Below are 15,776 nucleotides of genomic sequence, written 5' to 3' on the forward strand. Positions count from 1 at the left end.
GAGTTTGCGCGAGTTCGCTGGGAAGTGAGAGCAAAATTGCGAGTGTGGTTTGATTTGATAATGCTGGAAACAATTATGCAAAAGCTAGTTAAATATCCGGCAAAAAACCCCACTCACTCAATTTCAATTAGCAAACTCTTCATATTCTTCCCAAGCCAATTGCAAACCGCCAAAATTAATTATCCACTAAATTCTCTCCACTTCCCCACAATCATTAGTTAACCGTCATTAAGGTTAATTAATTATCATTAACGGTTATTAAAACAGTACAAATTCTCCAAAAATTTAAAAATTATTTTCATTTACTTCCCTCCAAATCCCTCAGCAGCTGAAACCAGACCCGTTATCCTCACGAATTAGGTCTGGGGGGCAAGTTGTTTGGGGTCCAAATAACTTATATTTGGGCCCATTCCACAAATGAAAATAAATACAAGCCCACAAGGCAAGGTTCAACCCTCCATCCAACAAGCCAAGTCAGGTAAAGCAAGGCCTAGTTGAATGGCAGCCCATTTAACTCCTCAAGCCCAATCCACTCAATTGGAGCAAGGTATAAAAGCTCATATTTTTGTACCATTACATTCATACACACAAATTGCCTCAAGCAACAAACTCTCTTGCATAGCTTTTCTCTCATTACCTTACACTCGTACTGACTTCGGTATCGGAGGGGCCTTCCTCGGCACAACCCCCGAGGCCAGTTTACGTTTGTTCAGCTGTGTAGGAAATCCTCAATTCGGCCATCACTCGAATTGGGCTTCATCTCCACTCATCCGAAGGACCTGCCGAAGGTCCATTGTTTTCTAACCGAAACAACAAGTATTTTTCTTCTCTTGTTTTGAGCTTAATTGTCTGTTATTGATTAAGAAATGAAAGTAATGTACAATTATATACATTGATACAGTAATTAATTAGTAGTAGCAATTGAAATAAAGAGAAATATTTAGCTTTACACAAATGATGCAAGATATTTTATTAGCAAGAATGATAAGTAGCAGGCATCCCTCCTTCAAATCCCATCCACTCATCCCATTCATCATAATCACCACAGTCTTGCATTGTCTGCATTTGTTCTTCCTCTTCAAACTTTCTCATCAAAGTCTGTATCATGTAGGACGAATTTATAAGCGAAAATGGTTTAAATTAAATGCTCATCTCATACGACAATTATATCTAGTGTAATTAAACTAGCTAACTAATTAACACAGTTAGCGCTACATTCAAATAGATTGAGTTCGAAGGTTAACATATAAGTGCTTCTAGATACTCGTTAGAATGACCATAATAAAAATAATATGGAGAAAACATATAAAATCAAGAGATAAGGTCTATAAATAGACAGCCCAAAAATACAAAGCAACAAAAGAAGAAAAACATCCAAAAAGTACCCGTCAAAAAAAAAACATCCAAAAAGTAAAACAAAAGAAGAAATCACAATACAATTCGGGTTTGGACCAATAAAAGCTTAATTAGAAGATGAATGGGGCCAATTATGGGGCCCATTTAAGTTGATAGAGATGTAGAAGGTATAGTTATTCAAGTTGCGTTATCAAAATCTCATAAGATAAGGTCATACCACTTTTTTATGTGATAGTTTTAGATGTCACTTTTCGTATACGAGCACAATTTTTTGCAAAATTTGTTATGTTTATGTTTATACAAGTCATGTATAATTTTCATTAATTCGTCAATTTCATAAATTATGAACTACAAATTAGATTATTCAATATGTCACTATTCAAATTAAAAAAAAAGTATTTTTTTTTTATTTGTGTTTTATACTTTTAACAATGAAGTAATGGAGATATAATAGAATGATTATGTTATTATACACATTAAAATAGTGTATACAAATTAACGTAGTTTAAATTATTGCCAGATAATTCAATGTGATAAGTGATTATGGATGACATGAGTATAATTAAATTCTATTCCGTATCTTCATGAAATGCATCAATGTTTTGCTGGACAAATTGACTTATTGAGTTATTTCACTTAGTAAGCTACTAGTTATTTAATTTTGTTTAGACATCTCACTAATTAATACAGTTTAGAATGCAAACAATGAAACAATACTTGTCAAAATAGTTTTATTTTATTTTGATTTCTGGAGGGAGCATAAAAATTAATGGGAGTACGACGTTATTGTTGCGTTTTCTAATATAAATGGAAGAAAAATAAGTATAGGAAAGTCACTGTTATATTCGATAATGGCATCCACAAATATGTGATAACTAATAAGCATCAATTACTTAAATAGAAAGAAGTGGGACACTTAATTATACTTTTAGCCTTTTAGGTATCTATAAATACACATCAATCAATGTTAAAACCACACATTTGACCCCCACATCTAGCCCCTTTCTTCCCCAATACAAGTGTTTTTTTTTCCTTAGAAATATTATCACCCATCTTATGAATGCTATGATATAGAATATGCTTTGAACATTCTATAAATTTACTAAATTTAGTGATAAATTAGCTTCATTGATTTCATTGATTATTAACCACATCAAAAATGAAGTAATTGATTAAAGTGAAACGGTGTTAGGTGTACTTCAATATCAACCTACTCTCAATTTAATAAGGCAAAATCTAACGAACGTCCCAGGGGCGTTGTATAAGATAACTAAAAGTAGTAATATTAAATTTCAATGATATTAATTTCACCGATCGACGCGTAATTTTAACCTGAATTCCTAAATTAATACCACTTTAGGTAATAGTTTAAATGTTTATCTAACGCCCTAGAGCGTTCATTAGCAAGATGATGTAATAAACATCTCATCAACATATTTCATGTATTACTATTTTGAAATTTTTGTTTCATTTCAATTTACTACCTAATATTTTCTATTCAATCTCCATCAAAATATAACATATAAAATAATTAAAAAATTTATCATGTACTTCTAATCTTCTATGCATCGTGGACCTCGTGGTGTTCAATGTAACGGTGCACCATGTGTACATTTAACATATTAATTCACTTTGCTTAGTTAATACCCATCCAAAAATCACAAATAGTCAAGTGGATTGCTAAACATCGCCCGCAAATCTCCACATAAAGCCCGCAAACTTATATTGAAGTTACAATATTGCCCTTGACCTAAAAAAAAAACAACACAACCTCAAAAAAAAATCAAAGTATGGGGATGTCGAGGCGGCAAGGCAAAGAGTTGGCGGCGGCTGCGGAGGAGGGAGGATTGGCTCGTGGCGGCAAGGTAAATTTTTTTTTTTAAAAAAAAAAATAATAACAAAACAACCGCGGCTGGTGGTGGCGCCAGATCCGGCAGCCACGTCCACCGGCCTGGCGTCCGGGCAGGACGCCCAGCCACGGTAAGTGGCGTTTGGGACAGGCGCTAGTCACCGTGGTTAGGCGTCCTGCCCGGACGCCAGGCCGGTGGAGGTGGCTGCCGGATCTGGCGCCACCACCAGCCGCCCCACCTCCAGCCGTGGTTGTTTTGTTATTTTTTAAAAAAAAAAAATTTGTATAATATTTTTTTTTTGTTGGAAATTGAGAATTTTATTTTTCTATTTTTGTGTAATATCATGTTTATTTTTTGTTGGAAATTGATAATTTTTTGTTTTCTTTTTTTGTGTAATATTGTGTTTTTTTTTTGTTGAAAATTGAGAAATTTTTTTTTCTTTTTTTCTTTTAATATTTTGTTTTTTTTTTGTTGGTAATTGAGAAAATTTTTTGATTTTGAATTTTAAGCAAGTCAAATGTAAAAAAAAAAAAAAAAAAAAAAAACCAAAAAAAAAATTCAAAACTGGCCGGACCACCACCTTGGAACCGGCGCCTGGCTGGGACGCCGCCACCATGGTGGTGGCGCCTAGCCGGGACACCAGTACCATGGTCATGGCGCCTGAAAGCCTCAACCATGGTACAGGCGTCCTGGCTAGGCGCCACCGCCATGGTGGCGGCATCCCGACCAGGCGCCGGTGCCACGGTGGTGGCGGCTCCTCCGGACGCCAGCCGTCTTTTCCGATGACATTCGTCGTCCCCCGGTTCTTCGGCCTCCCCCGGCGTCCCCGTACGACTCCACATTTTTCGATGAGTGAAATTTTCGTTTTCAGAAAAAATTGACAAAGGGGCAAAACTGTCAAATCATATTAATTTTGTGGGTTTTATGTAGAAATTTGTGGGCGATGTTTAACAAATCTCATAGTCAAATGTGCAAACAAACTAAATTTGTACCCTACACTCAAAAAAAAAAAAAAATGTCCACTAATACGTTACCGTGTACTAAACAATGATTGCCCATTCTGAAATTAAAGGTGACCTTCTTGTAATAAATTATAATGGTGACCTTTTTCCATCAAAAGCAATGGAAACCTTTGCTTTTTTATTTCATTTATTTTTAATTAATGGCTATCATAAATTTGTACCAAAAACAAATTAAATGATATGCAAAAACAACACCATTCACCTGATCATTTTTTTTTTTTAGTTTTATTATTATTATTTTTTTATTTTTATTTTTTAGCAAACACAATCTTATTATCCACAATCATATTTATTCATCTTTACTCAAATGAATAATCATAAATATCACCAATCAACTAAGAAAAAATTGAGGAAAAAAAAAAAGATGTATAAATTTAATAATATTAATAATAATACCTCATATGCAGATTTGATGTCTCGAAACATTTTTTTCTTTTCAGCAATATGATCTCCTTTGATTACATCTGGATGATACTGCAAAAACATCAACGATAATCACCACCATTTTCAAAGAAAGAAGCAAGAAAATGAAAGATTAAGAAACAGAGGAATGAAAAAAATAACAGAGGAAAAACAGGGATTCTTAAAAATCTAACCTTTAAAGCCAATCTTTTGTAAGCAAACTTAACATCAGTCTTGGAAGCAAAAGGAGATAAACCCAAAACTGCATAATCATTGAAGTCCGATAAACAATTCACCGGAAAATTAATCATACGACGAGAAGAAGGCGGCGACGACGATGATAAGAAGCCAACTCTTTGTATTCCCTTCAATCCTCCATTACCATGTCTCATCATCCTTAAGGTCTAGGAAAGTATTTTTTTTTTCTTGGTGTTGTATTTTTTTTTTTTGTGTGTGTTATGTCTTGGTTATGATTTGGAAAGTGTAGATTATTTATAACATATGCTTTCCGAAAACGGGTGAATTGGATAAATAGAATGGGCTATCTTATTGTAATATAGTGGGTAGAGGATAAGAATTTCAAAGTGGGCCGCTTCTTTTTGGCAAAAGAATGACCTCTTGTTTTTATTTTTGCATTCAAAAAGGGCAGAAATATGATGCCCAAAAAGAATGATTAATATCCCTTCTTTTAGAATTTGACAAAAGAAAAAGAATCCTTTTATACAAACTACAAAACCTTTGCCATCAATAATCAATGAGAGATATACATAAGGTGTACTCATTTGGATATTTTATGTACGATTTTATCAATGCGGCGGTTATATATTGAATCTCATCTATATTATTTGTTTGAGGCTTTTTTAAACCAAAACATTGTTTGAAAGATAATGAATGCTATTATAGTTAATGTGAATAGGATATTAAAAAATGGATATTTTTATGTGCTTATAAGGTGCTAGTTGGTGGGGGGGGGGGGGAGAGGTTAGGTTCTTTGAATAGGCCATTTGGTTTAAGGTCAAGAAGGAGAGACAATGTGAAAGAGACATTATAACTAATCAAATACAAGACTTTAAGGAATCTAATATTAGAAAATTGACTTAATAAATCTAAATTATTATGTTTAGGTGGATTGCCTTGCAAACTACTAACCTTCAATTATCTGAGTTTATTAAGGGTCTTGAATCATGCTTAACAATATACGTAGTATTATTTGCACTGATTTATGGATAAGGAATTTGTGTAATATCACTGTTGGGCCCTACATAAACATACATTTGTTCACCTTGATCTTCAATTATTTTCTTTTTTACTCTCTTTTATTCTTTTGTTTCTTGAAATTTGCAACCAATATAAGAGCTTGATAATGAGTTGTTAATTGTTGTATTGACATGGCATTCAAACCTAATAAATAAATTAAATACATTGATTCGGTCAATGATAATATAAGTGATAAGTTTTTAGGGTTTTTTTTATCCACAATAGATGATAAACCAATTTCTCTCTCTAGAAATCAAGAGCATCTCTCACTAAAAAGTGAGTATCACTAGTTTTGCTAGGGTTTGCTTCTAGTCTTGGTTTTTCTTGCGTGTTCTGTTTAGTTATAGGAAGATCTTGTAGGATTTCCAAAAGGGAGGAAGTTCATCCGTTTAGTATCTGTAGGTTTTATTCTCTTTTAGTCCTCCAAGAATCTCAGATACACGTTTGTTTTAATTTTCCTCGTTTATCATAAAAGGCCTTAACCTTTTTCAACAGTCTTCACTCCTTTCAAAATCTGCAGGACGCAACCTTTGGTTTACTCAAAAACCCTATTGCTGGGTAGTAATTGCTCTCTGCCTTATTGGTTGAGCATTATAGTCAGAGGTGGCTATTCTCCTAGGATTACAGGCCTTTCAGTTTTCTGCTTCCCATGCGGAAATTGTTTCCTCTTCCAAGAACTGGAACTTGGCTATAAATGACACGAATAGTTGGCTGAATTTATTCTGCTTTCATATTCTGTTTTTCTATCATTCTCTTCTGATAAGCCTTGTCTTTTCTTCTTCTTCTTCTCTTCGTCTGCCAATCCCTTCCTTCTTTCTTCATTTAATCTCTTTCTCACTCCATGTCTTTCTGATTTTAAATCATGAGCAATAATAGGGAAAACCCTAATGCTCAGTATAATCATAATATACGAAATATGAGGGGGGACCCCTTATCCTTTCCCCATCAGATTTTAATATTGAAAATGCCCCAATTAATTATAACTCAAGTGCCATTGGCTTATTCACAGGTCCTCACCCTCCTTCAGTACACTTCGTTCAACATATAGTTAATTCAAGGTGGATTAGAAGGGGTGAAATTAGGGTCCACAGATCAGGGCCTTATTTTCTGTTTGAATGTAATAGTAGTTATGATCTGGAAGGAATCATTAGGGCGAGCACAACAATCATAGATGGGAGGGTGATCAACCTAAGAAGGTATCAGTTTGACTTGGTCCCTAGCCAAATGAGCTTTACTTTGGCCAGTATTTGGGTGAGGGTTCATGGGCTCCCCCTAGCCTACCTTACTACAAGCTGGGCGAGACAAATCCTCAAGCATGTGGGCTATATTGAGGAAATAGATCAAGAAGGGGAGGAACTCCCAGCCCATGCTGAGCTTCGGGCTCGTTTGTTAATCGATCTTTCTATCCCTCTGTTCCGGGATGCTTTATTCCTTTGGAAGGAAATAGAGTTGTTTGGGTGCATTTACGTTATGAAGGTATTTATAGGTTCTGTAAGTCATACGGTTGTGCAGGACATGCAACCTCACGTTGCCCTCTCCATGCTGTTGTTGCTAGGAGGAGGGTAAGAAGGAGGCTCAATGAAGTGGAAGCTGATGGCATAAAGGTTCTTTATGGTCCCGCTGAGTATCCGTTTTATTCAAATTATATTCGTGGCCTTCTAGATTCTTATAGGTTTCGCAACTCTGAACTCGACCTGCGCCCTCAAGAAATCCAGGAAGAACCTTCAATTTATAGAAGAGTCCAAGGTGAAAATATGGGTTTCGATGAGTACCACCCATATGTTGAGTCTTTGTCTTCTCATGATAGTGAGGATAGTGAAGGATTCCACACTGGTGAAGAAGAGTTCTCAAGAAGATGATCCTGATCTGGGTGAGGTGGAAGAGGAGCCGAATAGGCTTGATTTGGGGTTGTCTCCAGGAAGGCGTTTAGGCTTAGGCAGTGATCCATATGCTGAGTTCACACAGGAGAGGTTCTTAAACCCTAATCTGGGTAACCTCAATGGCGGGGATCCCCCTCTCACGAGGGAGGATCAGCAACGAGGAGGGGAGCAAAGGGGAATCCAGGGAGGCTTAGGGGGTGTGATCCCAATACGACATCTGGCTACAAGAGGAGAAGCAGCCTATACTTTGTGTTCTCTCCCCCCTCAATCGCAAACTTTCTTTAAAGGCTCGACCTATGAGGTGGGAGAGTCCTCGCAAGCTCAACAAAAGAAAAGGCAAGGAGGAGGGCCGGGCACTATGTTCCATACCTTGGGTATTTCTGAATGGGCCTCCACAAATCATATTGGCCTGGTTAGGGCTAATGGCTTTGCGCAAGACAATAGGGTGGAGCAGGAAAGGAGTCTCATTTCACCGTTTGTTGACTATCAAACTCAAGGCTGGGAAAGCTCACCTATAATGGCTTCGAGAAGGTTAGAGGATGAAGTGAATCATGAAGCGAATGAGTATGCGTGTATTATGGAAGCAAGTACGATTCTATCTTTGGGAATTCGACAGGCAAGAAGGACAGAAATTCAAGAAATCAACAGGGTTGCTCGGGCTACTACTTCTCCTTTTCTTCGTCTCTCACCTGCTGATATAGGAGGACTCCCGAATCTTCCACTTACGGAATTCGACCCTCCAAATAGCCCAGTAACTCACATTAGTTCTTTTAACTTTACGGAGCTGTTCAACTATGATGAGGAGAAATGTAACCAGAAAAGAGTAAGGGAGGCAGTAGGTCATATGCCACATTCATGTGATGGGGACTCATTGAGGTACAGTGAATCAGATTACGAATGGGTTTAGAGGAAGAGAACCAAGAGGCTGTACAGGTGGTTTGAGAAAGGGGGTTTTCGATTTGGCTTAAGGATAAAGGTGGGGATCGTAAGTTTGCTTCGAAGGCTATTTCAGATCTTGATATGGCACGTGAGCTTGGAGTTGAGGTTGATGGGGATCTTTGTAAGAGGGGCAAGAACATAAGACCCCAAAAAAACTCTTCTTCTTCGACTGAATCCTTCAAACGACAAAGGAGTGAGGAGGTAACTTCGGTTTTGAGGGAAACTAGAGACGACATGGAAGTTGATCCTCAACTTCCTGCTCTGGACTTGATGATGTTGTCATTTGGGGGTGAGGAGGCTGCTCCAAGTCAGCCCCCAACTGATAAATGAAGATAGTGGCGTGGAATTGTAGGGGTCTTAATGATCCATACTCTCCTACGATTCTCTACCTAGTATGGATCTATCAAATGAAGTTACCTATGTTTTTATTTCTTTCAGAAACTAAAATGAAAGTTGCTAGTGCGGCAACTAAGTTAAGTGCTATTAACCTTACTTCCGCTTTTGGTTGGGATTCGGATGGAAGTAGCGGGGGTCTCTTAGTCTTAGGGTGGTGTAATGATGTAGTTGAATGCTTGTACTCTTCAAAAAATTTTATCTTTGTTATAATTATCTCTATGAATGGAAGTATGAAATATGTCCTTTTCTTTTATGGTGAGCCTCTTGTAGAAAATAGGAAAATTATTTGGGAGCAACTTTAATGGTTTTTAGAAGAATACAAAAATGTTCTAGTCATAGGAGATTTTAATCAAATCGAAAGTGGGAATGATAAACTAGGGGAGTCAGCCCGAATAAGAGGAATAGAGGCCTTCCTGGATTGGAGGTTTTGTAGTAATGTGACAGAAGTTCCTTTTTCAGGACCAAGATTCACATGGAGTAACAAAAGGGAGGGAGAAGATCTTATTCTAGAACGGCTGGATCGTGCCTACATTACAGAGGAATAGTTTGCTCATTCCCCGGATGGGAGAATCTTTCATGAGCTAATAGTTTGCTCCGATCATGCGGCCATTACTTATCAAGAGCAACCTAGGTCAACTACCTCTAATCGACCTTATCAAATTGAAAATTGGTGTCTCAATTTTCCGGAAATCAAAGACATAGTGGAATCTGTATGGAAGAAGGAGTTTAAAGGCTCTCACATGTTCCAGCTTTCTAGGAAACTAAGTTTTCTGAGATCCTCCATGCAACACTGGTGTCTAGGAAATATGAAGGTTTGGGGGATCAACTGGAAAAAGATAACTAAGGATCTTCAAAGCACAGGGATGAACATCACATCGATTAAGGAAGGGTAGAGATGATCATTGGGCGGGCCGGGCCGGGCCAAGGCTAAAAAATTTTGCCCATTTTTCGAGCCGGGCCGGGTCGGGCCAAACTTCGGGCCGAAAATTTTGTGCCCAAACCCGCCCAAAGTTTTCGGGCCGGACGGGCTTTTCGGGCCATTTTTGGGCCGGGCAAAAAAAATCAACTAAAATTGCATAAAAACGCATTCCCAAACCCGCCCAAAAAAATAATTTTTCGGGCCGGGCCGAGCCCAACCCGATTTTGGGCCGGAAAAATTTGCCCAAAACCCGCCCAAAATCAGGCCGGGCCGATGGGCCGGGCCAACTTTGATCACCTCTAAGGAAGGGGAGGGATATGCCAAGCGTATCAATATGCTTTTGCCAGAAAGCCAATTGTGCTTTAGTTTTTGGAAGCAAAGGATGAAGGCAAATTGGGTGAAGCTAGGGGACTGCCCAACGCCAACAATGTATAGGAAGGTAAAGCAAAGACAGTTACACAATGAGGTTTTGACTTTAAAAGATGGAAATGGCGCGTGGGTAGAGGGGCCTAAGGGTGTGGAAGAGATGATTTTAACTTCAATAAAGGATGTCTACAACCCAGTCATTACCGATACTCATGAAGAAGATATCGATCTGTTGCTTAGGCAACTTGATATTCCAGTGCTAAAGGAAGAGGATAAAAACTGGCTCGATAGGGAGTTCACTGAAGGGGAAATCAAACAGGCAATGTTCAAGATGCACTGTTCCAAATCTCCTGGCCCCGATGGGTTTACCGTGGATTTCTTTAAGACCTACTGGCATGAAGTAGGGCAACTGGTGATTAAGAGTGTAAAACAGTTCTTGAGAACAGGAAACATGCTCAAAGAATGGAACCAATCTTTACTGGTTTTAATTCCGAAAGCTGGCAAACCAATTTAGACCAATTAGTTTATGCGACACGATCTACAAGTGCATATCCAAATGCTTGGTTAATAGGCTCAAGTCGGTTCTCCCAAGCCTCATCTCAGAAAATCAGCATGCTTTTATTCCAGGAAGGTATATGGAAGACAATATTTTGTTGAGTCATGAACTTATGCATCTTATTAACTCGAGGAAGAGTTCCAACTTCACGGCCATCAAGATTGATATGTCAAAAGCATATGATAGAGTGGATTGGTCTTTTCTCTTGAAAGTCCTGCAAGCATTTGATTTCTCTAGACACTGGATACGGATGATATCACAGTGTGTTTCAACGGTGAGTTTCAAACCCATCATTAAAAGGCAAGCTTCTAATCATTTTGTTCCAAAGTGTGGTCTGAGACAAGGAAACCCTCTCTCTCCGTACCTATTTATTTTCTGCATGGATATTTTGTCGAGAATGTTATCTTTGGCAGAAGATATCAATTTGATTAAGGGTCTGAAAGTCTCACGAAGATCTCCCTCGATATCTCACCTTTTCTTCGCAGATGATGCCATGCTTTTCTTCAAGGCAAACAATGAATCGTGTTTGTGCATTACAGACATCCTTTCTAGGTTTGAGAAAGCTTCAGGTCAACAGTTAAATCTCCAGAAGTCTGTCATAAATTTCTCACCGGGAGTTCCCCCTGAGGATAAACTGGCTATCAAACAACTTCTCTCTATGCCTGAGACTGGGAATATGGGGATTCACCCGGGTGCCCCTATTGATATTAAGGGGAAGAAAAGTTCCTCGTTCCAGTTTCTGATTGACAAAGTATCGGAAAAAATCATCTCGTGGGCCCCTTTACATCTGTCACAAGCGACGAAGTTGATTCTCATTAACACGGTGTTAGTAGGCATGTCTGCGCATGTTATGAAGTGTCTGAAACTCCCCCAGAGCATAGCAAACAAAATTGACTCCCTTATCACTCGGTTCTGGTGGGCAGGAAATGGGAATAAGGGCATGCACTGGGTGAGTAGAAGTATCATTCAACTACCGAAGAGTATGGGAGGGTTGGGAATTAGGGGAATGTCGACACTTAATGACGACGCTCTTCTTTTCAAGCAAGCAACAAGGATGCACCTTAACCCACAACTTCTGCTATCAAGAGTTCATAAAGGTTTTCAACCATGCAGTATATGCCATATCACTAAGCCTTATAGAAGCCAAGGGAATCCTTCAATGGGGAGGTCTAGCATTCAGAAAGTTGCTCAATCCTTCAAGAAGGGCTTTGTGTGGAAAGTGGGAAATAGAGAGAGTATTAGGGCTATCAGCATGCCGTGGGTTAAAGGGGAAACTCCTCTAGTTAAGGAAGGTTGTACTCTGAGGGACGCTTTGAATTGGAGAGTAAGTGATTTCATTGACAGTGATACTTTAACTTAGAAGGCAGGAAAAATAAGGGATTGTTTTGATTGGGATAGTGCGAAAGCAATCATGGCAATGGAGCTTCCGCACACTCTTGAAGAGGATTTCCTCTATTAGAATTATCACCCCTCCGGCAAATACACAGTTAAAACTGGGTATTACTTTCTCTCAAAGGATGGGGGAATGGAAAGCACTGCATCACTGAATAGGGAGCTAGAATTCGTAAAGCTAGTCTGGAGAATGGACATCCAACCGAAGTGGAAAGTTTTCCTGTGGAAGTTGTTTCATGATGGAGTTGCGGTCAAAGGTAATCTAGCTAGAAGAGGGGTACAAGTTGAAACTGAGTGTGATCACTGTGGGTTGGCTCTGGAAGATAGCCAACATCTGTTTAGATTCTGTTCTCTGGCAAAGGAAGTATGGGAGAATAGCCCCGTACCTATTTGCCCTGATAGGCCTGAATCCTCTTATTCCTTGAGGGGATGGATTCAGCACTATATCTTGCTCTTTAATAGCGAGGATGGAAAGAATAGTAACCGATGTGCTTTGTTCATAGCATCACTATGGGGTATATGGAAAATGAGAAATGCTACATGCTTTAATGGAACCACAGGGACATGTAGTCTGGTTTTGGAGTTCATAAAGCTTGCAATGGAGGATCATGAGACCTTCAGACAACAAATAAGTCCGCCAAATGAAAGGGAGGTTGCCAGCAAGGGTAACCCTCTTGCTCCCCCGGGTTTCAACCATGTGCAGCTAGTAAAGGCAAAGCTTGGGTTTGACAATTTTATAGTGGAGGCTGATGGATCATGGGATAAGAAAACAATGAGAGCAGGGGTAGGCTGGGCAGTTAAGAATAATATACAAGGTGTTGTCCGGGAAGAGGGGGGAGACTTATGGTTCTACAGCGTCAGTCATTCAGTGTGAGGCCTGGGCTTGTTTTGAAGCTTTGAAGTGGGCTCGGGCTAAAGGGAAGCAAGGAATTCTTCTCTTATCTGACTCTATATCTCTTCTAAATAATTTACAAGATAATCAAGGAAAGGAGATCTCCATTAATTGGCTGCTAAAGGAACTACGAATAGTTGGAGCGGCGTTTCAAAGATGCACAATTTTAAAAGTTGATAGAGATCAGGTTCAACGAGCCAACGACATTGCTAGGAAATGTCGGATAGGTTTTCCTTATTTATTGTAGTTTTTCTTTGTTCATTTGCAATTGTCAAAAAAAAAAAAGATAATATAAGTGCTTTTAAGAAAGTCAATGATGATATAAGAAAGATCGCACACATCAATATTTGTATATATACTCACTCTTGCTATTATAAATACAAATAATATTAATTGATCGAGTAATCATATCAGATAACATGTGAATATACGATCATACGAGTATTTATTGTAGTACAAGAACGCTCCTCGAGTGTATGAACACACGAGCGTATGTACATGCTTAGAAGCAGGATAAATGTTATATAGGTGGAATAAAGCTATCTCTCCCCTCTTTGTTCTGGCGTAAGACCTCCTTTACCACACTGAGGGCAGCTCTTTAATCCAAATCCTTGACATTCAAAACACCTACGAAATGCAAAAAGAAACACTAATTAAATAATACGCTCCAGCTAATGGTAATTAGTGGGACTAATCAGCCGACAGTAAGACTAATACTAATATAATCACTGACATTAAAAGTGAAATTAATTATTGTAACTCACTTCCATCGCTCAAAAATGTTGCCGTTCTTTTTGTTCCTTCCGGTCCCCTGAGTAATAAACAAGATCAACATATAATAATTATAACTATTTAATTATAACAATAGGAATCTTTATATTATAAAATAACTACGTATTAAACTAATGTCTTCCAAATTCCTACTATTTTGAATTATCATGTTCTCACTTGTAAATTATAATAGCTTAAGTGTGAAGGCTTCCAATGCCCTTAGACGAAGAGGTTGTGTAAGGGATTCTAATGCCCCGCCTATTATTAATTGATTCTTTAATTTGTTTAATTATTGTATTCCTTAAATTTCTACTTTGACAGTGTCACATAAATATACTCCGTATTTTATATGTAATTGAATTGCCTTATGTATTACGGAGTAATGTATATACGTTCAAAGTCACTCCATCATGATTGATTATTTGGAGTTAGGAGGTGATACGTGGAGTGTAATTGTATTAATTTAAAAGTTTAATTTTGATTTCTAGAACAACATGCATATATAGGATATAATCTTGTATATGCTTAACATATATCAAAAGTCATTTCATAATGACTTTGTTAATGTATTTTGAAATTGAGAATTTAACTTATAATGTCTCACAATAAATATATGGTGAAATACCATACCGATTTCACCTTATTAAGGACTTACTCACTAGCAAAATAAAGGTATTAATTGTACAAATGCAACTAATAAAGTATAATTAAGGTGCCTAAGCTAATAAATTCAAATAAATAAGTACCTTGCATCCAGGACACTCTATGGCACCTTGGCCTCGACATGCCTCACACTTCTTAAATATCTGCGTATGGCTAATCGATCAATAATCATCCCTTATCTTATTGATTGGGTTAATAATAATAAAATTCGTATAATATTCCCTCTGTCTCTAAATATTGTTCCTCGGAGTGAGTATAAACATATAATATCAGTCGCTAACACGTTAAGTAGTATAGTATGTACATACTTACCGAAGAGAAAGCACCGGATTTAGCAGCAGAAGGGGTGAATCTGCTAGGTTGTATAATCGGACCAACTACATATGATTCTTTGAAGTCTGGTTTGATATGGTGGAATAGTTTATTATGATGGTGGTGATGAGAAGGCAAGCTTGTGAGAGAGCAAGAAAAGTGTGGCAACAACATCATCATCTCATATGTTTCTTGTGCACCACCACCACCACTTGTTTGATGATGTTATTAAATGGATATCCAATCTTGGTATGTACACGTGGAGCCCAAATATTTAAGAGAAAAAAAAATGGATGATAGACTTTTGTAAATAAAAATATAAAATTGTTAATCAAATAAGATTAATTATAAAATTGTTGATTAATTGGTTTTTACTCGTGCATATTTAAGGTGATTGTAGCTTTGATCAATTTATGTTGTAATCTTGTAGGCTTGGTGGCTAAGAGCATTCGATCTCATAAAACTCGTACGTGTATTATTTTGAAATGTATTTGTAGTAATATCAATTTTCTCAAAAAAATAAAAGATTAAACCACAACTACATAATTACAACGATAATACCATTAATTAAGCTTATTAATGTTCGATATGATGTTCTAAAATATAATTAGGAGAATAGTTTAAAGACCTATTTAATTTGTCGTGTCAATGTGATTAAGACTATTATTGACTGTATGATCTTACAAACTACTGTATTTCAAATCACCAATCAACCACATTAGCTTAGTTTTATTTATTAGTCAATTATGCATATCATAATAGAATATGAAACATATGGATTAAGTATGATATCTGTTGTATTG

At 37.5% G+C, this 15,776-nt stretch overlaps 2 protein-coding genes across 2 annotated transcripts; both read right to left on the reverse strand.

Moving 5' to 3' along the window:
* Positions 1-867: 867 nt before the first annotated feature.
* Positions 868-5,349, reverse strand: LOC110731611 (chaperone protein dnaJ 8, chloroplastic-like). Its single transcript, XM_021911482.1, has 3 exons — positions 4,825-5,349; positions 4,625-4,702; positions 868-1,098 (listed from the first exon to the last, which is right to left on the reverse strand). The coding sequence occupies exons 1-3, from the start codon at positions 5,023-5,025 to the stop codon at positions 973-975; spliced, it is 405 nt and encodes a 134-aa protein (XP_021767174.1). The 5' UTR covers positions 5,026-5,349; the 3' UTR covers positions 868-972.
* Positions 5,350-13,544: 8,195 nt separating this feature from the next.
* On the reverse strand, positions 13,545-15,185 carry LOC110731460. Its single transcript, XM_021911312.1, has 4 exons — positions 14,974-15,185; positions 14,745-14,804; positions 13,992-14,038; positions 13,545-13,854 (listed from the first exon to the last, which is right to left on the reverse strand). The coding sequence occupies exons 1-4, from the start codon at positions 15,151-15,153 to the stop codon at positions 13,767-13,769; spliced, it is 375 nt and encodes a 124-aa protein (XP_021767004.1). The 5' UTR covers positions 15,154-15,185; the 3' UTR covers positions 13,545-13,766.
* Positions 15,186-15,776: the final 591 nt, after the last annotated feature.

Source organism: Chenopodium quinoa, unplaced genomic scaffold (genome assembly GCF_001683475.1).
Source record: "Chenopodium quinoa cultivar QQ74 unplaced genomic scaffold, ASM168347v1, whole genome shotgun sequence".
Lineage (NCBI taxonomy): Eukaryota > Viridiplantae > Streptophyta > Magnoliopsida > Caryophyllales > Amaranthaceae > Chenopodium > Chenopodium quinoa.

Coding starts and splice junctions, on each gene's coding strand:
- LOC110731611 (XM_021911482.1), bottom strand. CDS start 5,025: ATGATGAGACATGGTAATGGAGGATTGAAGGGAATACAAAGAGTTGGC. Junction 4,703..4,824: donor ACAAAAGATTGGCTTTAAAG/GTTAGATTTTTA, acceptor ATGTTTTTGCAG/TATCATCCAGATGTAATCAA. Junction 1,099..4,624: donor ACATCAAATCTGCATATGAG/GTATTATTATTA, acceptor TACATGATACAG/ACTTTGATGAGAAAGTTTGA.
- LOC110731460 (XM_021911312.1), bottom strand. CDS start 15,153: ATGATGATGTTGTTGCCACACTTTTCTTGCTCTCTCACAAGCTTGCCT. Junction 14,805..14,973: donor AATCCGGTGCTTTCTCTTCG/GTAAGTATGTAC, acceptor AGCCATACGCAG/ATATTTAAGAAGTGTGAGGC. Junction 14,039..14,744: donor TAGAGTGTCCTGGATGCAAG/GTACTTATTTAT, acceptor TTTATTACTCAG/GGGACCGGAAGGAACAAAAA.